The 22,446-nt window shown below is 36.8% G+C and overlaps 1 protein-coding gene across 1 annotated transcript in view; it reads right to left on the bottom strand.

The window, feature by feature from the left end:
- Positions 1-22,446, bottom strand: part of PLCH1 (phospholipase C eta 1) — a 171,969-nt gene that overhangs the window by 30,067 nt on the left and 119,456 nt on the right. Inside the window, exons 6-11 of the mRNA XM_070406941.1 lie at positions 20,500-20,670; positions 18,617-18,710; positions 16,724-16,927; positions 10,636-10,756; positions 7,453-7,624; positions 4,952-5,059 (exon numbers count right to left, since the gene is read on the bottom strand). Of these exons, the coding sequence (XP_070263042.1) occupies positions 4,952-5,059; positions 7,453-7,624; positions 10,636-10,756; positions 16,724-16,927; positions 18,617-18,710; positions 20,500-20,670 (870 nt within the window). The remainder of the gene's footprint in view (positions 1-4,951; positions 5,060-7,452; positions 7,625-10,635; positions 10,757-16,723; positions 16,928-18,616; positions 18,711-20,499; positions 20,671-22,446) is intronic.

Below are 22,446 nucleotides of genomic sequence, written 5' to 3'. Positions count from 1 at the left end.
GTCAGCACAAAGGTAAATATATATATATTATGAATAAATATGAGATTTGGAGAATAGACTGAGAGATCCCAACATAAATCTAACAGGACTTCCAGAGAAACAGGACTGAAAAAGTGGCATAGAAACAATATTCAAAGAAAAAAAAATGGTTGATTTCCAGAATGAAAGAAAATATGAGCTAATAGGAAATGAATCCTGAGTGCTAAGAAAATAGCTAAATAAATCCACTCCTAGTCATTTAACAGTGAAAATACAGAACGATGAGATGGAAAGGGAAGACAGATTACCAACAAGAAAAGAAAAATTAGACTAATAAGAGACTTCTCCTCAGCAATTGTAGTTCCCAAAAGACAATACCTTTGAAACACAAGGAACATATATATATATATATATATATATATACAGTCATGCACTGCTTACCAATGGGGATACATTTTGAGAAATGTGTTGTTAGGAGATTTTGTCATTGTGCGAACATCATAGAGTACACTCACACAAACCTAGATGATATAGCTTACTACACACATAGGCTCCATGGTATTGCCACTGCTCCTGGGCCACAAGCCTGTACAGCATGTTACTCTGTATAAAACAACAATAGATTAAATCAAGCACAAGAGAAAATGATAAGATTAAGAGGCACATTGAACACGAGATGTATGAGGCTACTGCCGGTGTAACACAGCATACTGTAAACTTTTTTTCATAATTAGAAAAATATACTCTAAAATAATGATAAAATGTATGGTACATACATAAACCAATAACATAGTCCTTTATTATCATCATTGAAGATTATGTGTTGTACATAGTTGTATGTGCTATACTTGTACTAGTATACAACTGGCATTGGTTTGTTTACACCAGCATCATTACAAACATGTGAGTTATGTGTTGTGCTATGATGTTACCATGGCTATGACATCACTAGACGATAAGAATATTTCAGCTCCATTATAATCTTAAGGAACCATTGTCATTATAATCTTAAGGAACCATTGTCATACATGCAGTCCGTGGTTGACCAAAATGTCATTATGCAGTGCATGACTGTAATATATACATGATGTTAGACCTTAAATGTTCACTACCTTTACTCTTCGGCAGGATTGCAGAAGTGTAGCAGGTTCTAGAAACCACTGGAATCTTCCAGGGATCTTCCAGGCCACCTTGTCCATTCCCCACTCCTTGCTGCCAGGATACAACAGCATGTCCAGCATGTGGGCATTTAGTCTCTGTGTGAACACTTTCAGTAGCAAGACCTCACCACCTCATGAGGTAACTCATCCCTTCTATGAGTGCTGACAACTCTTAGCCCAACAAGACCCATAGGCCTTATAATAGCTCATTTATAAAAAAAAAATCACTTAGGAAGATGAATTTGTGGCGAAAGGAGTAGGAGGAGAGGAAAACAGTGGCTATGCTTAGTGTGAGATAGACACCCAGATTGAATAAAGTTTTTAGGGCATTAGTGTAATAAAAAGTTGTTACATGTTACTATACTAGGACTCATTTAAAACTTGTTGAAGGCTTGGTGTTTACGAGATGAGCTTCATAGAGGATTTTAGAAGAGGAGAAAAAAATCAGTGAAGTTGAAATATGATGGTGGAAAGTCTATAAGGCACCTTGACATTAGAAGACCCCATGAAGATGAATAATGGTGAGTTGGCTCACTGAATCATATCTGGTAACACTGTGGTTGAAAGGAAACTGTTCCCTATGCCTTTGAGTTGTGTGATTCTTGGATCATTAAACACACTGCTATACCTTGTGGCTTAGACATCATGAGCCCGAGTTTCTCTATGGCTGAAGCCACAAAACAGTAGGAGGTAGAAACGTAAAGGATTCAATTAATTCAACAGAAAGGAATTATTACATGAGAAATAGACTTTCTGTGTGATTTGAATCCCTTGGTTAGAAATAGCAGTAGACTAACAGGAATAGGAAGCCTGTGTGAGGGCTCTGCTTAACACGAAGGTAATGCTGGGCGAGCCACACATCCTACTTCTGATCTTTGTATTCACTGTTCCCTCTGCCTGGAACATTCTTCCCCAGATACCAGCATGGCTAACTCCTCACTTCCTTCAGGTCTTTGTTCACACGTGACCTTCTCTCTGAGACCTTTCCTGATCAATTTAAAACTTCAATAGACCCTTCACATACACACACTTTCTCCACTTTTTCTCTCGTTTTGTCCCTTTAGCACTTATCACTGCCTAGTACAGTGATAAGTATAGACGTTACTTACTTGTTTTAATTCTTGTCTATCCTCCCCTTCTCTCAATAATGTATAAACTCCATAAAGGCCAAGATTGTTGTCTGTTTTGTTTACTGATAGATGCCCCAACTCCTATAGCATGATGGTGGTATCTCCAATAAGAGATGCTGAATAAAAATTGGTTGAATGTGCAAATGTATCTTTAAGCCTCAGAAGTTAGTATTGCAATGTTCTTGAAAGCTAAGGTAAAATGTTTATTGCAATAATTGAGATATAACATAAATCTAACCACATCCTGTTGCATTACAACTGAGGTTAAGAACTCTCTCTAAGGTTTCACATAGTTATGCACAGTCCATCCTCTTTTGCAGAAATATGATCAGGCATTTGGGGTAAGATCAGGAAATTTACATTTGACATTCAGATAATGCATTGAACCCTCTGCTGACAATAGGAGTATAAATTGACTGATTACAGGATAATACTTCGGTTTTCAAAAGACAACAGCCCCATGACTTAGAAGAGTTCAAAATTAGAGAAAAAGGATTTGGAAAAGTGGAGTAAAAACTACAAATTTCCACTAGATTGTTGATTTCTTTTTTTCTTTTTAAATGTATTTTTATTGATTTCAGAGATGAAGGGAGAGGAAGAAAGAGATAGAAACATCAAGGATGAAAGAGAATCACTGATCCACTGCCTCCCGCATACCCTCCACTGGGGATTGAGCCTGAAACATGGGCACATGCCCTGACCAGAAATCAAACCATGACCTCCTGGTTCATAGGTTGATGCTCAACCACTGAGCCATACCAGCTGGGCTAGAATGTTGATTTCTTTATATATTTTCTCTCTGAAAGTGTAACAAAGACACACTTGTAAAATTTTACAATTGAAGTGTTTTCTGCCTTCACTTAGGCCCAAATCAAAGAATCTAAATTAAAAATCATAACTATCTCTATGGAATCATGTTTGAAACTATCTTCCCATATGGATTCTTAGAAACCAACTAAGAAGCTTTGAAGATAAGAGGAACTCAGTTGGATATTTTTACAGGTGAAGTTACTGATCTTTCCCTCTTAAGAAAAAACTATAGCTACTTAATTTTATAATTACAGATATTTAATTTAGAAAGTTAAAAGGCTCACTGGCATTAAAGAAAAAAATATATAAGTGGGTGGATGTAGAAACCGAACAACTTGGGTTTTACTCAGAGCAAAAAATGACTATATTGTAATAATAGCTAAATTTTTATCATCATTTTCACTAAAAACAGCATTCCCTAAACTTGTAACTTAGTCAAACCTCTTTGTTCCCTGTTTCAAATGAGGCTAGCAACCAACAGATCTTGGAAACAAGATGCAAAGATAATGAAAATCAGAGACAAAAGTCTGGTTTGTAAAACAAAGCTAAGACATTTGAGCCACATTACTCGTAATCACAAGTAATTAATCACAATATTGTAAATATCTGGGAGAGTAAAAAAGAAACTATTTAAAATATTAAGTGTATTTTCACTTATGTAAATAGATTTAGATTAATTTTCTAAAACCAGAGCCCCATTAGTGAGTGGTAATAAATTGAGCCAAGATAAACCATCAAAAGGCGAGAGATTAATACAGATGGTGATTTTTCCTTTTCACTTCAAGCTGAATCTTTTAAAGTGTATCAAAGCCAAGAAAGAAGTGTCTACTGAGACTTCAGCTGTCATTCAGCTCTTGCTTCTTTTCAGAATGATGCCGGCTCCCTTTGGTACCTAAAGGGAGGTAGCACAGCTACTACTGTCTAGAAGGGAACAGACCATTTTAACAATGTAATAGATAAACTCAGGGCAATAATGCAAATTAGAAGAATTTATACAAAACTTCACTGTTTTTTTGAGAGCAGAGTAATACAGTAGTCCTGATATCTAGAGAAGTACTACTTTTCTACAGAGGTGAAATTGTAATCCCTATACCAAACTAAGATGAGCAAATGCTACTCTCAGGGTATTATGCGATCCTGACAATCACATGAGTTGCAGAAGATGGGTGTGGCGGGGGCAAGGTTGAGAAATTCTAGTCCCCAGCTGGGAGGGGGTGTCCCTTTAAGCCTTACAGTTGCCCCTGGCTTGCATTTCCCTGGGATGACCTGGCTGAATGGTGCTTTTTTAGAAAGGCAGCTCCTTGATGTAGGACAGGGGTCTGAAGCACCATGTGGGTAACAAACTATTCTATGCCATTTTATTTATTTAAGATGTGGCAACTTAAAGAGCAAGCCAAGAGCCCCATGTCTGAAGGGGCTGGGACATCCTCTGGCCCATGGTCCATTTTCTTAGGGTGGGGATGGGCATCCTAGAGCCCCAAGCAGCTGGGTCCTGTGAGTCGGCCGTGACAGGCAGCATGCAGGGCTGCTAGCAAGAGCCAGAGAGACAATAGGAAAGTCAGTCTATTTCAACAAAGTCAGTGACATTTGGAACTGCAATTTGAGTTTTGCTCAAGTTGTGATAGCAGGGGATTTGGAGAGAGGGTCACATGGGTTAATCACTAACATTCCATCCAACTCGAAGACGCAAGACTTCTTGACACATTCCCTCAATAAACATTTGAGTGTCTGTGTGCAAGCACATGGAGTAACTTTCAACAAATATCCTTTTTTATCCAATAAATGACCTTATCTTGGTGAGGATTCCAACACAGCTGCAACTTTTACTGCAGCACATAGCAGGTAAAAATCAGGGCCAAGTCTGTCACTTACATAATGGAGCTTGAACTTGCACTCATCTTCAATTTCATCTGCACTGTCTTCATCAGAGACATCCCCTTCCTCTGCATCATCTCCAAGGTGATAAGGCAGCTTCTTACCCTGAAATGACACAAAACACTCAATATAAAAATGAAAATAAATTCACACTAGCCAAAAGATGGAAGCAATTCAAGTGTCCACCAACAGATGAGTCAGTAAACAAAATGTGATATATGCATACAATGGCATATTATTCAGCCAAAAAAAGGAAGAAAATTAGGACATTTGCTATGGCATGAACAAACCTTGAGGACATTAGGCTAAGTAAAATATCCATGACAAAAAGACAAACTATATGATTCCACTTATATGAGGCACCCAGAGAAGACAGATTCATAAAGACAGAAAATAGAATAGTGGTTACCAGGGCTATGGGGAGTTTTTTAATGGGTGTGGAGTTTCAGTTTTGCAGGAGGAAAAGAGTTCTGGGGATTAGATTAGTTACATGGCAGTGTGAATGTACTTAATGCTACTGAAATGTACACTTGAAAAGGTTGAGATGGCAGGTAAATATTAATATTGCATTGCACTACAATTTAAAAAATTTTTAATGTGAAAAATAAAAATGTGTAATCCCTTGGCCAATCATTACTTCAGACTGACTAGTAAGCAGATAGTTTGAGTTAAAAGCAAAACAAGGAAGAAGAGAATTTCAAGAAAAGGTAGATTAATTACTTTCAACTAAATATAAATTATTTACAGATGTTATATTTACAAATAAAAATCAGGCTTATTTTTGAGAATATATGGCTCACTATAACAAGCATAATCCCATTCCACATCCTTAAGAGAAGCATTATTTAGAGATAGATTAGATAGATATAGATTTATAGATATAGATATAGATGGAAAGTGTGTAAGTGTTTTAGTTATTATAATAATAAATAACTTGCCTATCTCCAAAGTGGTACATAGTCATTCAAATGATACCTTTTGGATCAGAAGTCACTCTGATACTAAAGAAACATAGGAAAATCAGTTTCTTTGTTTTTGCTTTAAACAGGAGCGTGATGGTTTATAGATCTATGTAATCTCCTTAAAGTTTGAAGAATGACCCTATTGCAAACAGACCTTGGCTGCCTTGCAATACTTCACTCACAGTCCACATTGCCCACCACTCCTTCCATTGAGTTCCTCAGTTTCCTGGCTCTGACTCCTCCTGATACCTATCAGCCCTGGGACATCCTGTGTCAAATGACCAAAGTCCAGTTATACAGAAGGGATTCAGTCCATATCAATATCTACCTTAAGTTTCGCTGTCTAAAATGGAAAGATTTCAATCAAATGGCCTTATTCCACATTGAACCTTCTGCTGCTGGCTACAGGTGATTCAGGAAACATGGAAGCATTTACAAGCTGATAAAGGTAACAGTTAGCTTTCTAACCCAGCCATCAGTATTCATCACAAGAATTTACTTTAGAAAGATTTTAAGAAAATTGACAGTGTTATCTCTGGCATTATTTGGAGCTTGTATTCAAAATGCTGCCTTACAACACCTTTTTGATGGAGTCAGTCTATAATTTTCATTTAAGACAGAAAAACAGGTTTGACCAATTACAAAGATGAATACTTTACCTCTTTCTCACCCGCTGCCCTCCCTTAAAGTCTTGCTATGACATCACAGTTACTTTGACTTTTTTGCACCTCCTATCTGATATCTGGCTTTTCTGTACACACCCCTTTTAGGCAACAAATAATCCAGTTTGAATATTCATACCCTACTGCTCTTCCTTAGGTATTTAGTCTCAAAACAATGCAACTCTCCGAGATGGTTTTAATCCAAACACAAAATGAACTGGAATTAAGTCAAATCACAAAGCAATCTGCCATCTCAAGGAACTGTCTTTCTGGCTATCCCTTGCATTAATAATATTCATTGCAGGTATTCAGTTTCCCTTCTCGAAAAAATCCGCTTAGGAAATGTCAGTTTATTCACCAACTGCTCCTTCGCATACTCGCAAGTCCTGTGGGCGCTGTCAGTGCTGTGCTCCGCTGGGAAGGGAGCTCTTCTCACTTATCCAGGGCCAAGCAACTGTGAAGACTTCCCCCACCCCCACCCCCACCCCCACCCTCGACAGTTATTGGAGCTTGAAATTGGAGAGAAGAATCTGAAAGAAATGCTTTCAGATATGGACACAGGAACCTTCTCCGCCCTGTACCCCACACAGTTCTCCAGTATGAACTAATACAAGACTAAAGTATTAAGCCTTTGGCTTACAGTATTGATGTTCTCACTTCATAAAAATAAATTCCAGAATCTGTGATCATTCGATAGCTAGCTTTTTCTTAAGGTAGGACTATAAATAATTTGGAGCAAGGTGCATACACAAATCAAGACAACCCTTCATGTACAAACTGTAACTATTATTCTCCTGAGAAACCAGTTTGTAGGGTGGGCGGGAGGGCTGAGTTGGTCATTCATGCCTTTAAATATGTTCCTTTGGGGAGTTACCTTCACTAGGATTTTGCCTTTCAGACTTTGAGGACTTGGAAGCTGCTTGGTCTCTCCTGGGTCTATGGATGACAGGTCCAGTTTGTCCTGGAATATTCCTTTCAGGTACTGAGCAATCTTCCTTTGCTGCTGGACACTGCAGTGATTCTCGATCGACAGTATGACCGGAAACCTGCGAGAATAGCAACACCTTCTAAAGGCAGAGCACGGCAACTCAGGGAGTTTCAGCAATCATTCCATGTTCATTATGTTCTTGCAATCCTAGTAACTTGTGAGAATGTGACTATTAAGATACTTCAACTGAGGAAAATGAGAGACGCATTAAAAAAAAAACAACCTCCTCTGGGTAAATATATTTTGCTAGACATAATGAATAAAAACCAATCCATATGGGATTGCTTAGTTTCCTATTTTGTATCATGGAAAAAATAACCATATATCTCTCTCTATCTATAGATATATGTAGATATACCTATATAGAAATTGATTTAAATGAAGAAAGGATAAAATTTTAAGAGTGATAAGAAGCCTAAAGAAATAAAACTCATATAATGTAATTCTGTCTTATTTATTCAAAAGTCCAGAAACATCTCAGAGACCCCTGAATATCCTAAAATGCAGATATCTACATTTAATATATCATATATGTTATAAATAAAATATACAAATAAAATACATAATCAGCCCCCAGCTTGAATATTATTCTTGAAGATAAAATAATGGAATATATAGGATCCCCTGCCAGGCATTTCAGTCATTTGTAGATAATCATATACTAGTCTTTACTTTCAGATAAAAAGAAAAAGAAAGAAAGCTCAAGCATCCCCTCTCCGCCGGCACTCAGGTTTCTGCGCAGAGAACTTGAGGCCAGAGAGACGTGATCAGCAAAGGCAGCCTGAGAGGTGGCGCCCAGGCCAGCAAGTGGAGCAGAACGGATTGTGTGATATCCTTCCTCTTCTGACTTTGTTTTCTTCCTCAGAGCGAGAAATTATTTCAAATTCAGACTGATTGATTTTTTTCAGTTTTCTATCACTATTTTCCAAAGTAATAGGTAATGTATAGGATGTCACAAAAAAATCTATATACACACTTTGATAAACCCTGGTTTAAAGATGCAACTAAAATTTAAGAAGGAAAAGTGGAATGAACTTTTGAAGTGTGCTAAACAGGCTTGTGAGTTGTTTTAATTTGAAGTGCTCTTCTCCGTAAGGATTCCAGAACTTGAAGCAAGCACTGTCAGGTCACCAGACACTCCCTTGAGATACACGCAGCAGGTCTTCTCAACAGGCTACTTCACATATTGGGAATGGAGTGGTAAAATCCCTTCTTCAACTCGGCTAAGACTAGCGTAATGGTACATCAGAAATCAGTACTCGAGGTTCTTCCATGAAGAACACACTGTAAACTAAACCTGCTACGCAGCAAGTGCCTCTTATTAGAACAGCATTTTAACCTCATGGTTAATTAATGACAAGACCAAATATTAAAAATTTCAAAGGCTACTAAGTTTCATAAGATTAATTTTATGCAATTTGAATTTGCTTCTTTAAATTGAAAAGTCATTTCTTGAGGGTCTGGTATATTGCAGGTACCTGCTAGGCAATAAAGAATGAATAAGACATAGCTTCATATTTTCCATGAGTTCATGATCTTTAAGACTTCAAAAAGAAAGCAAGTAACCAACAATTATAAGAAAGTGCTATATGACATAATAGGAATATGCTCAGGCGCTAAGAAGAGAAAAAGGGAGCATTTCATTCAGCTGGAGGCATCAGTAAGCAGTGAGTTTGCCAGAGGGACCCTGCTTAAACAGTCTTGTAGGATGAGTAAGAATTAGGCAGGTGGAATAATGGGGAAAGGTGTTGCAGATGGAGAGAATAGCATATGCCAGGGTTGGGAGTTGTGAAAGAACTGGGATCACTGGGAAATCCTAAAGAGAGCCAGTGAAGGCATAATCCTAAGTCTCATGAAAGAAGACGCTGGAAGACAAGGAAGGAGCCAGGCTTTGACGGGCATGGAAGACAAAGCTGTGTACTAGAGGGAGCTTTTGTGGGACTTTAAGACAAGAAATACAACTTGCTTATATTTTCAGAAAGAGAAATATTGCACCAGTGTGGAATATTTCCAAAAGGGGAAGTGAAAATAAAGAGAAGGCAATAGAGTCAAAGGATAATTTAAGAAGTAGAATTGAAAAGAATTGGCTGAATTGAGAATGACTCCCAGTTTCTGGCTAAAGCCACTGATCGGCAGTGCTACTCCTAACTAAAAAAAATAATAAAATAATAAAAAATACAGAGCCAGAGTAGGTTTGGAAGAATGAGATGTAAGTTCAGTTTAGGGGATAAGCTGCCTGATGTTAGAAGTGTTATCTTTTGTTCAGTGTTGTGGCTCCTTGCACCTACTATAGTATGCCTTTCTTAGAGTAGCACCATTAAATATCTAAGTAAATACTTGAATAAATAATGGCATTTATTGATTTTGAGGTACCTATAGGATGGATATGCAGATAAATTTTTACTAAGAATTTTTCTATATAGTTCTGAAACTTGGGGGGAAAGTTCTGGATATATGATTAGACAAATAACCAAAAAAGTAGGCCAAGGGCAACAACTTGGGAAATAATGACTATTAAAGAAATGAGGAAATGAAATAGAAGACCATATAGGCCAAAAAAGGAGAGTGAGAAATAATGACAGCAATGGAGGAGAGAATGTTATATCAGAAACTAAAAAAAGCAAGTATTAGGGAGAAAACAGTCAACAGTATCATATACCAAGGGGTCCACTAAAATAAGCTAGACACAGCAAGTCTGGAACCTAGATATTATTTTACTGAAATTTAGTACAATATCAATAAACTACTGTGTATAGTAACCTATGTTTCCAGACTTTATAGACACTCTGTACACCCTGGTTTAGAAATTTTGAGATCACTCTTTGCAAGACCACACTTTGAGGCCACGTCTAGAGACATGATGGGGTATGGGATAAATGGAGCATGAGAAAGTATGTACATAGAGTCCATATTATTTGTTTTATGTTTTGTTGGGTCGGAAGGAAAGAACCACGGTAGCAGAAAAGAGATGAATACTCCAAGGATGAGTGTGTGCTTTTGTAGTCACATTACATCAGGAGATGCTCCATGTGCCACCTTAGCTTAGCTCCCAGGTGTTGCTACACTTACTCATTCTTCACAAAGGCGTGCTTGTTGATGGTCTCCACAACATCTCTGAAGGGGATTTTTGAAGTGAGAGTATAACCATGGTGAACAACTGGCTCTCCATCTGGGCCATCCCAACAGTCAACTGCCAAAAACAAAGCTTCACATCAACAACCAAAAGTTTCTGGCATTTACTAATATTACTGGAAACATCAGACAAATATTATTTTATTTTTTGAGATTATACATATACCATGTTATGATCCTGCGGATGTCAAACAGAGAAATAGGTGTTTATTAGAATAAGGAATTAAAGATAAATAATTTGTTTGTGAGTGCTTATAAGTTAACAAAGATGTCATATTCACAATCAGCTTAGCATGTACCATGAACTCTCATTAGAAATTGATCTGAATCACCCTGACCAGTGTGGCTCCGTTGTATGAGCAGTGTCTCATTCTCCAAAAGGTCATTGGTTGATTCCTGGTCAGGTCACATGACAGGGTTGCAGTCTTGATCCCCAGTAGGGGGTATGCAGGAGGCAGCTGATTGATGCTTCTCTCTCACATCAATGTTTTTCTCTCTATCCCTCCCTTCCTCTCTTTCTAAAATCAATAAAAACATTTTTTAAAAAGAAAATAAAATTGATCTGAATCCAATCAAGTGTTCCAAGGATAGTGATATTTCTTAACATGTTGTTTCTTTAATTTCACGTCTTCAGTTTACTAGGGTCTTTTAATAAGTCACAGTGACCATCTCAAATCAATAACAAGGGTTTTCATTATTGTTTATTTAAAATCATTATGTTTCCATTAGATTTATTTCTATTTTATTAATTCTACCATAGTTATAAAATAACATTAACTTCTTAAGTTCAAATCCCCAGGTCCTGCCAAGATTTATGTGAATATGAGCAAATGATTAAATAATTTAAAGTCTTACTTTTCCCATCTATAAAAGGAAAATAGTAATAGCACTTGATCATAAGTCTCAGTGGTGATTAAGTATATATAAAGTTACTTATAATATGGCACATAGTAACTGATATGGTTATTGATAAATTGGTATTGTTATGTGTGTAGACAACCTCACTGGCTCCGAGCTGGAGAGACATTGGCTCCCTCACCATCCTCCCAGGCTTAGAGTTTGCCTTCTCTTTTTTTATCAGACTCATTTCTCAAAACACTGCTCCTTTGCTCAAAAGCCTACCAGGTACATAACTCAGCATCCAACACATATTATATACCCAGTAGATATATGCTAAATGTATTAATAAATATCCTACAGCAGCCCCTGCCTGCTTAACCCCAAGGTCCCTAAATCTGGTGCTAGAGACTGGCTAGCCATTCACTAAACTGCTTTCCCTTTCACCCTGGCACACAGCTGGACTAACTGACCAGCCTTCCCTTGCAGTGGGATGTGGTCATCAAACTGTGGGCAGAAATGGTGTGTACCACATCTAGGTCTGGTCTACAAAACCTTGCCCTACACCAAGCATGTCAAACTTGTGGCCCACGGGCCGCATGCAGCCCACGACAAATATTTTTGTGGTCAATATAACGGTATGTAAGAAACATTTTAATAAAAATTTCGGAACTTAAATTTTTACAATATCCTGTTATACATAATTATTAATAACAAACTACAATGTTTGCTAATGACTGATCACTGTAATCGTGTTGCATTCATTTCCCTTATGCGCCTTACGAGCAGGCACACCATTTCTCTCCACTAGTACTGGCAGCGAATATTTTAACAGTCAATTGCCACATCATTAGTCTTGGACTGATTTGTTTGGTGTGCGCAACAAGAAATATTTCGCTTTCAGAGAATAAGAAAAATGGCTTTATTTGTGTTACACTTATTAATTTGTGCAGTTACTCAGTGTCTGGCAAGTTAATGTTCAAGAAAAAATATTAATTTTTATTAAAATGTTCTATCACTTTATGTTAACGATTACTCATTTCAGCCCTTTGTATTCAGCATGTCTCTTATCGAAATAAACCTAGGTTTCTATGAAAATTCAATCTTTCATTTTTTTGTGGCCCACATAAACTTAAACCTTGTTTATTTGGCCTGTGTTAGCCTTTGAGTTTGACATGCTTGCCCTACACAGCCATCCCTGCTCTCTCTTCTTCTGTGACTTAGAAGCCATTGTTGAAGGTGGCACAGCCACAGGATAGAAAGAGCCTGGTCCCTAAGACTCACCCATTAGGAGCAACTGTTTTGAAGTTCATATAAGCAAGAAATGAACTTCAGTTGTTTTAAGGAAACAGATTTTTAGGTTTGATAGTTAAAGAAACTAGTATTGTCTTAATTAATATCCTAGCTCCTGTCTGACAAGTCAACCTTATTTCTCCTACACCCAAACTCACAGACTTATTCTTCCAGTTAGGCAAGTTTCCTCACATACAATCCCTGCCTCAGACCTTCCCTTCTTTCATTGAAGGTCACTGAATTGCCTCCTTTCACTTTCACTCTGCTTATCTAAATCCCAATCCAGGCTAAGCAGGATCCTCTAGAACCTTGACAGTTCTCATGGCGTTGGCCTAGGACAGTGGTCGGCAAACTCATTAGTCAACAGAGCCAAATATCAACAGTACAACGATTGAAATTTCTTTTGAGAGCCAAATTTTTTAAACTTAAAAACTATATAAGTAGGTACATTGTTATTAACCTACCTATACAGTTTAAGTACTGTTGATATTTGGCGCCACCCCGGCGCTGCGTATCCTGCGTCCCGCCTGCACCGAGCCTGCACCTAGTCTCCCGACCGACACCCCCCACTTCTTCTAACGCCACTTCTTCAAAATAGACTCGCCCAGGCCGAAAACCAACTTCTGCACATGGGCCACGAAGTTTCAATCGCACTGTACGTGTGCACCCGCACGTGGTATTTTGTGGAAGAGCCACACTCAAGGGGCCAAAGAGCCGCATGTGGCTCGCGAGCTGCGGTTTGCCAACCACTGGCCTCGGAGGTCACAAGCTCAAACACCAACAAGAGCCTAGCAGGCAACACAAATGAGAGCAGTAGGCCAACAGCAACTGTATGTCTAATGAGACAATTACTTGTCACTCTGGTTACCAGATTTGAGAAAAATCCAAAACCTAGGTGCTATTGCTGTGAAATTTTCCATTTTGTAGCTATTGACAATTAATCTATTTTTAAAATTACAATGTGACCAAACATAATTCTGCAGGCTGGATTTGGCTAATGGCATGCCAACTGAAACTGCCTTGTAATTAAGGCCACACAGTTCAGGACCATAGCTATTCTCTATTTTAGTAACACATTTCCTATATGTGTTTTGTATATTACCTCAAAATAATATCTCCATCTCCTTCTAAAACATGTTCACCATAACCATAATGTGATTTGATGGTTAATGTTATATGTCAACTTGTCTGGGCTATGATGCCCAGTTTTGGTCAAACACCAGTCTAGATGTTGCTATAAAGATATTTTTAGATGTAATTAACATTTACATCAATAAATTTTGGGTAAAGCAGATTATTCTCCATAATGTGAGAGGTGGGTCTCACCCAATCAGTTGGAGACCTTAAAGCAAATACTGATGTTTCCTAAAGAAACGATACAGAGAGAGAGAGAGAGAGAGAGAGAGAGAGAGAGAGATCTCCTATTGGTTCTAACACAGTTACCTATATTAATCAATTAAGCATTAATTGTTAAAATATTCTTATTTGGAAACATTTAGAGAAAATAAAAGAAAAAAAGAACATTCAAAGTTAATAGCATAGGAATAATGGAAACAAAGTTTAAGAATAAATATGCTATTGAGAAGACCAAAAGTTTTAAGACATTACTATGCAGGTTATATTTGGGCTTGCAAATGAGATCAAATGTATCAAAAGCATCTTCTCAGAAGAGAAGCTCCATCCATCCTTTGACATACACTTGGCATTCTTTCATTGGTCTTTGGATATAGGTGTTGAAAGAATAAACAGGTGTTTCAAAAATACAGAATTTTAACAATTTGTACCCTGATTTATAGTCCCATCTTGGATAAGAAAGAGCATAACAGGGTTCCTCACAAATGAACTAACCTTTTTCCCCCAAAATGCAACATAGACAAGGCAATGCCACCCCTGACCTCATTGTCATGGACACATACAAATAGCTCTTAAAACGACATTGATCATAAACTATTTGCTGATAGTTTCACACAGGCAGAATATCCATTGCCGATGATGCTTCTCCTAATGTTCAGATTTTAGGTCTGATTTCTTGACTGTCTGTTATCTATAATAATAAAAGCATAATATGCTAATTAGACCAGACATCCTTCCAAATGAAGCTGGGCTGAGAGGGAAGCCTGGGTCCCGGGTGCCTGCCAGTGGCCAGAAGGAAGCCCAGGTCCTGGGTGCCAAAGGGAAGCTGGTGCTGGCAGCCAGGGGAAGGAAGGCCTACTCTTGCACAAATTTCATGCATCAGGTCTCTAGTATGAAGATAACAACACTCCAAATGGTGCTGGCATCCTAACAGGTGGTGTCAGTAACCATATTTAAATGGCAGCGACATTTCCTGTAAAAGCTCATGCTGTCATGAGAATGCTAGCAAGGTCAAAATCTTCTAACCAATCCCCATAGCCACAAAACAATCAGGGCCCATTTTTCAACCAGACCATAGAGTAGAGGCCCCCAAAAGCACTCTGACAGGGTTGGTCAGTTGTAAAGGCCGAGCAGCTAACACGACATCTCTTCATAATGTCATTTAAAAACGTTCCACTTGATAGAGCTCCCAGTGATAACAGGAAAGGTTATAAACCGATTATACCAGCGATGCAACATCACTTCCATAATGAGAGTGAAAATCTCCTGGACAGAACATCCATATTTATTAAGTAATTCGGTCTGAAAATCAGGGGAATAAAAAGCCATGTAAAAAATGTTATCAATTTGATTTTGTGACAAGCCCACTTTACCAAGAAAGACTGACTGATTACTCTTCCCTAAGACACCATATGTATATCCTGACCAAGGACATTACTGCAGCTGAACACTATGACAGTGTGTGCCATCCCCACCCCCAGCCCAGGCCCCTGCCCTGTATCTCTATGATGTCAGACATGTATAACTTGTTGAGCGCTGAGGGAACAAAGGGTAGAGTAATGGCTAAGAGCAGAATGGCACCTCAAGACCTTTTGCTGCTCAAAAGCTTTATCTTTATGTGAATATTTTATGATCATCTTCATTATTATCAGTAGTTGCTTAAGTTACTCACTTGTCAATCACTATTGTCTGGAGGTGTTCTCTATATCCACAGCAAAAATGCCATGACTTAAAGTGTTATTTCCAGAGTGCTAAATTTGTAGTGAGCTTAATGGTTCTGTATGCAGATAGTTATAATGACTATCCACTTTTAAAATATGTTAATTTACTTTTGTAACTTTACTACTATTTTATATATAACTAGAGTCCCAGTGCACTATTGTCCAAGCAATCTTTCTAAACTTCAAACCTGATCATATCACTATAAGTATTAAGACTTTTTATTGGACCCTAGACACCAAAGCTGAAGTTGAAATCCCTCACTACAGCACTCAAAACCCTTTATGATTGACCCAAGTCTACTCAGCCTACCTGATTTGTCATACTTCTCTACCACGTATATGATTCAACTGCTGGAATTCTCACACTGTACTATTGCTTTAACTTCCATCCTTCCACTAGACTACGCTCCTTGGAGATAGAAACATGTCTTACATCTGTGTACTCACCCCCAGGAACCCACTATAAATCGAAAAAGTGTTGATAGACCATGAAGTATCCTGAAAACAAAAAGTAATCTTGAAATATTTTCCCCACTATTGAATCAAAAATACCTTTCTAGAAAAATTTTCATTGTTAATACAATTTTTCAGCAACCAAAGGTGTTATGTCCCAGCTGCAAGTACTGATCTCTCTCTCTCCTGACTGATAGTAGGGAGAAGCCAGAGAAGATTATGAGTTAAGGAAGACTTTACAATAGCAGGAAAATAATTCTCATTAGTGTGAGTGCATTTTTTAGGTCTCCTTTATTTGTGGAAGACTTGATGGACCAACTAAAGGATGTGTTCACCGACACAAACCGGAGCTCAGACAAAGGACGTACCTTCCACACAGCGACAGCCCTCTTGTAGCACCCGAGCGTACATGTCCACCTTGGACTGAGAGAGCAGCTGGTCCCCAGTCAGGTACGTGTTGTGAGAGGATGCGATATAGTAGTTGCACAGGGGCTGATCCATGTCCTGGTACACTTCATGGTGCAGTGGGTTAAATATATCACAAGCAGGACTTCGCATGTAGCTAGTGAAGCCTTTGGAAGAGAGAGTGGAGTACTATAGCTTTAAGGCATATGTACTTGACTGACTATAACAGGAACAAGAGAGATCAAATATGTTCATAGTGATTATCTTCGTGATTACCCCAGGACAGCCTTGGCAGGGAACACTGGAGCAATGAGATTTGTTGAGTCAAGTAATGACAAAAGCTTAAATATGACTTTTGGGAGTAGCAGTTTAAATATAACCTACAGAAAAACAGACTTTTTAAAAATTTTGATTGAGTGGGTTTCCTACAAAGCCATTCAGTAACTACTGAGCTCAAGCTAGGATTATGCTGTGTGACCTAATTGGTGACTGACACAATGTTAAAGCATTATTTATACTAAGCAGTAGAATGCTGTACCAATAATTTGATAGGTTATTAAGTAAATATGAAAAATAGGCACGGCCAAATTTAGGGTGTGATTATTTGACTATGAAATTGGCTTACAAAGATGCTGCTAATTGCCAGCACATTTAATAACTCTGAAATAATGCTTAAAGGTTATGTAGAAAACCCTATCAGTTTTTCTACAGTTTTCAAAATGTAATGTCTAAGTAGAAGAGGCATTCATTAGTATATGAATAAATACATGAATGACTCACAAGTACTTAAGTGGAATGGTTATTAGGGTAAATGGTTTCAAGGCTTCAAGAACCATATGGTAAAACTCTATCTGTAAATATCCTCTGAGACTCTGGAGAAGTTCTTCATGCCTTTCTTTATGGCCAAAACTCTGAAGTCATGTTTAATCCATCTTAGGGCCACACCAAGGAAAAGATTCACTTCTTAGCAAATGTCCAAATTAGTTTATTTTTTCTGGCTGTCTTTAAATGGTTTTTGATCATGTAAATTTTAAATTATTCCTCTTCATTTTAATTACCCTCAACCTCAGGAAGTAAGCACATGACACCAAAACCCCCTTGTCCACACAGCCTGGGAGCAAGGGGACGAGGCCAACAATAAAAAATGGTGAGATGAATCCTGGCTTTGCATGCTCTTCAGGGCAGCAAATGGCCCAGTGGTCTTTCACGAAGATATCTGTTCAGCCTGCAATTGATTTCCTTACATACTTTACATACACACAATTTAGACACACATGTAGCTAGTAGCTACATTCATATCATACTACTTATATATAAGATCCTTGGATGTAGATTCTGAGTATCTATCTGTTGGCAAATTACTTAACTTCTTTGAGCTTCACTTTTCTCGATGGTAAAATGAGATGGTTGTATTAAAGAGATTTGTGGTTCCAACAAACCTCTCCACTGCTACCAACTGGGTAAAACTGGCTCATTGTCAACATTTTTTAAGAAACATGTTCACTTTCAAGTCCCTAGTTTCCTAGATTACTTATTTTAGGGCTTAATTTCCCTTCATAAAATTATCAGGTTGAGGCTATTCCCCAAAATTAGCTATTTGAAAAAAGTCCAAATATTTCTTAGTATCTTCATACATGGTGGCTTCAAATTGCCTTGCGAGGAGTAAAAAATGTAAATTGTCATTGCAAAAGCAAAAGAAGTGGCAATATGATGGCATCTGCTTTATAGGAAAATAGGTATTGGAATCATCAGTAGTTCCAGAGATCTCTCTGATTTCTTTTTCTAAAATTTTTTCAAGAATTAAACTTAGTGAACTACATTGAAAAATGAGAAATTAAGAATTTTTGTTACTTTACCTTCTATGCCAAGAACGTTTTTCGCCTTATTTTCTTCTGAAACTTCAAATTTCCTTATGATGTCAAGGCAATAGTCTGTTGTCACATTATTCATCTAAACAAAACAGAACATTAGTCGAGTACCTGAAATATCATGATATGTGTTTCTCTACACTAAAAAAAGCTTAGTGCAAAGTGGGTTAATGAACAGTGTTTGTAGTTACTAATGTATAGCCACTTTATCTTTGCAAAAGATCATGCTCTCAATCTTCCTTGCATCTTTCACATTTAATCAGTGAAAACAACCCTTCCACTACTAGAAAAATGTGCTCTATGAAGCAATAAAATTAATTAAACAGAATTAATAATCAATGCAAATCCATTGCCAAAAATCCACTCACTGTAAGCTAGTAGCTAACTGCAAAAGCAGACACTGAAGTTTGCTAATCATAAATTTATGTTGAGAGAAAATGATTCTTTACCAAAACAAAGTGTTGTAGGTAAATCTACCTGTGCATTATCTGTATATATCCTTCCATTGAATCATGAGAGCAGCCTGTCATGTTGATTCAAGAACATAAAGGTTAGCAAGAAAAAGTAAAAAAGCTAGGCAAGATGGCTAGTGTATAGAAAGCTCTGGAGCTGGACTGCTTGTGTTCCAGTCAGCTAGCTGATGTCATTGACAGTGTGATCTTGAATGAGTCACTTACTTTCTCTGTGGCTTCCTTATAAGGCAGCTGTGAGGATTAAATGAATTAATATTTGTAACAATATTAATGGGAGGCACCAAAAGGCAGGACATGATATATTACTGAGTTGGCCTCAAGGTTGCTGCACGAACATTACATAATTAGTGTCACTGGGAAAAGTAAACTCTTCAGAAATAATGTCTTTAATTAAGTAGCAATACAAAGGATGTGATATTTGATCATAAATCCATTGAGCCCCATAGTTTAACAGTGATATTTAAAATACTAATGAATAGTGATAGAGGAAGCTAATCTTGTGAGCCAGTATTTCATATTTCAGTGATACTTCTCAGAAATTATATTATCTCTTAGGTTCAATGCTTATGATTTAGCAAAATCTAATTTTTTCTAAACAGTCTATTTAATAGCATTAAAATTTGCTAAGAGAGTTGGTCTTAAATATTCTTGCCACACACAAAAAAAATCATAGCTATATGAGTGTTGAATATGTTAATTAGCATTGTCGTCATTATTTCACAATGTATACATATATCAAATCCTCATATATGGTACACCTTTAATATTTTTATTCATCAAGTAAAACTCAATAAAGCTGGGAAAAACAAAAATATTATTTTTCTACTTTAGTGAGAAACAGAGTTTAAGGTAATATATATTAAAAAAAAAAAAAAGGCACTAGAACAAGACTTGGCCACAATTCAGCTGACACAATATTAAAAGATCTAATTTAAATATATTTAGGAATTCCCTTTGCTAATCAGGACTTAATTTACTTAGCCTTCTCATATGGTCAAACGCCAATTTCCCATCAGAATTATCAATGAATTATTATATTGCTAGTTAGGAATTATGTCATAGTAAATAAATACTTAGCTATATTGTTATTATAAAGGAAATTACTGTTGTATCTAAAATGAAATGTATAAGTTACCATTGGTTACTTTGTGTAAAAATATACATATCTATGCTCAACATCTTTAAGGTAAAAAATTATATGTGTTCAATTTATCACCCCCTCTTTAAAAAGCTGCTGAAACACGTTTTAAATAACTCATAGTAAGATTTTTTGGAATTTTGATGTTTCTACTTCTACCCTAAATTTAAACTATATATACATCCAACCCCAAGAAAAAATCCCATGCATCTTTCACAAATATTTTTAAGTAAACATTCAACTCAGTAGTCTAATAATACCTTTTGTTCCACCTTCAAAAATTGAGCCAATTCTTCCACAGTTAGGTGATCTTTCTTGTCACTGTAGCTCAAGAGCAACAAATAAAGGTCCCGTCTCAATGACATCATTTTGTAAAAAACACAAAACTCTTCAAATGTCAAAGTTCCCTGATTCTCATCTGTATCAGCTTCCTGAAAGAGGCATATTAAAATCATGTCAGGGTCAGAGTTTGAAACAAGAAATTCAGTGCTGGTAAATATTTACTATAAAAGAGAGAGTACACATTTTACAAATGGTACATATTCTTTTCTAGCATACATGGATCAGTTTTAAAATTGGCTATATATTAGGCCACAAGCAACGTCACAAATTATAAAGAATTAAGCTTATTTTAAAAACTAATTTCTCTCAGAACCATAAATTTATAAATCAATAAAGAAAACTGTGGGAACAACATAATACCCTTCTAAGTAGGAACTAAAATATGCACCACATATTAAAAGTTGTGTGATGAAGTTAAAGCAGTAGAGGAAACTTGAAGTTTTCAATTTATTCAAAAGCAAAGTAAATCAAAAATAGAGAAGTTAATAATTCAACTTAAAAATCTAGAAAAAAATTTAAGCTAAAGAAAATAGAAATAAATTATAAGCAAAAGCAGAAAGCAATGACATAGAAAACAAATGGATAGAACGTATCAAAGGTGAACAATTAAATCAAAAACTGATCTTTTGAAGAAACTAATGAAAAAGAGAAATCTCAGACAAGATAACATAAACAAAAGAGAGAAGACACACTTAACACATAACAAAAATGCCAGTCTCTCATCACTTTTGGAGCTGCTTTTCAATCACATATAAATGTCACCTATAACAAAAGCTCTGTTAATTCTGCATAGGTAGCTTAGTGCTCTTATAGCCATCAGCATCATTGGTACCTCCCTGCTTTTCTTCCACAGAAATCTGAAAAATCCATCTGCACGGATTTGTAGTTCAAATTATTTGTTTCTAGCAATTATTAAGCAAGAATCTTTCACCAGGTATCTTCCTTCTGATTGAATGAATTTGTCATAAAACTGTTGGGAATATATAATGAAAAACCAATCCATTTACATGCTCTTCTTCATTCTACATGTACACAATTGTAACTGAATAAAAACCGACAAGGAATCAATGGCATTTTGAAGTACTAGATTTTGTGAAGTACAGGCAGCTGTTATATGATTTTAAACATAGATTTGAAAGTCTGTTTTTATGAGCAAAAACTTTGATCAATATTTAATCAGACACAGTTTCTTTGTAAGGCTGATTGCCATTGTCTTCTGTAATTTTAAAGGTAGAGATAGATTGGTCCAGGGAATATCAATATTTGGGTGTTTGAGGCTCCTGGTTGTAGAGTTTTTGGACCCTAAGAAATTAGGTCTAATGGTCATGTTTCTTCCATAACTTTGTTTCAAAATATCTAACCCTGGATACAGAGATAAAACATTTTTCAAGACTTCCTTATATATGCCTAAAAAATTAAGAGTAGTAAAACTCTGAAGTTTAAACCATAGCATCAAAGACTTCAAAAGAAGCTATCCATACATTAAACGATTTTTTTTAAAGTCAGTTGAGCCCTAGCTGGTTTGGCTCAGTGGCTAGAGCATTGGTCCGTGGACTGAAGGGTCCTGGGTTCGATTCTGGTCAAGGGCACATGCCCAGGTTGCAGGCCCAATCCCCAGTAGGGGACATGCAAGAGGCAGCCAATCAATGATTCTCTCACATCATTGATGTTTCTATCTCTCTCTCCTTCTCCCTTCCTCTTTGAAATCAATAAGAATATATTTTAAAAATAAATAAAAATTAAAAATCAGTTGAATCTTGCATTGGAATAAATAGTCAAAGAAAATGCTAGGGAATCTTTAATGTCTTTATTAACAATTCAGTAAAAAATAGAGAGAGAGAGAGAGAGAGAGAGAGAGAGAGAGA

Source organism: Myotis yumanensis, unplaced genomic scaffold (assembly GCF_028538775.1).
Source record: "Myotis yumanensis isolate MYYU_CA2020_CCGP unplaced genomic scaffold, mMyoYum1.0.hap1 SCAF_2, whole genome shotgun sequence".
Classification (NCBI taxonomy): domain Eukaryota; kingdom Metazoa; phylum Chordata; class Mammalia; order Chiroptera; family Vespertilionidae; genus Myotis; species Myotis yumanensis.
The sequence above is the reverse complement of the archived record's forward strand: the minus strand, read 5'-3'. Positions and strand labels throughout refer to the sequence as shown.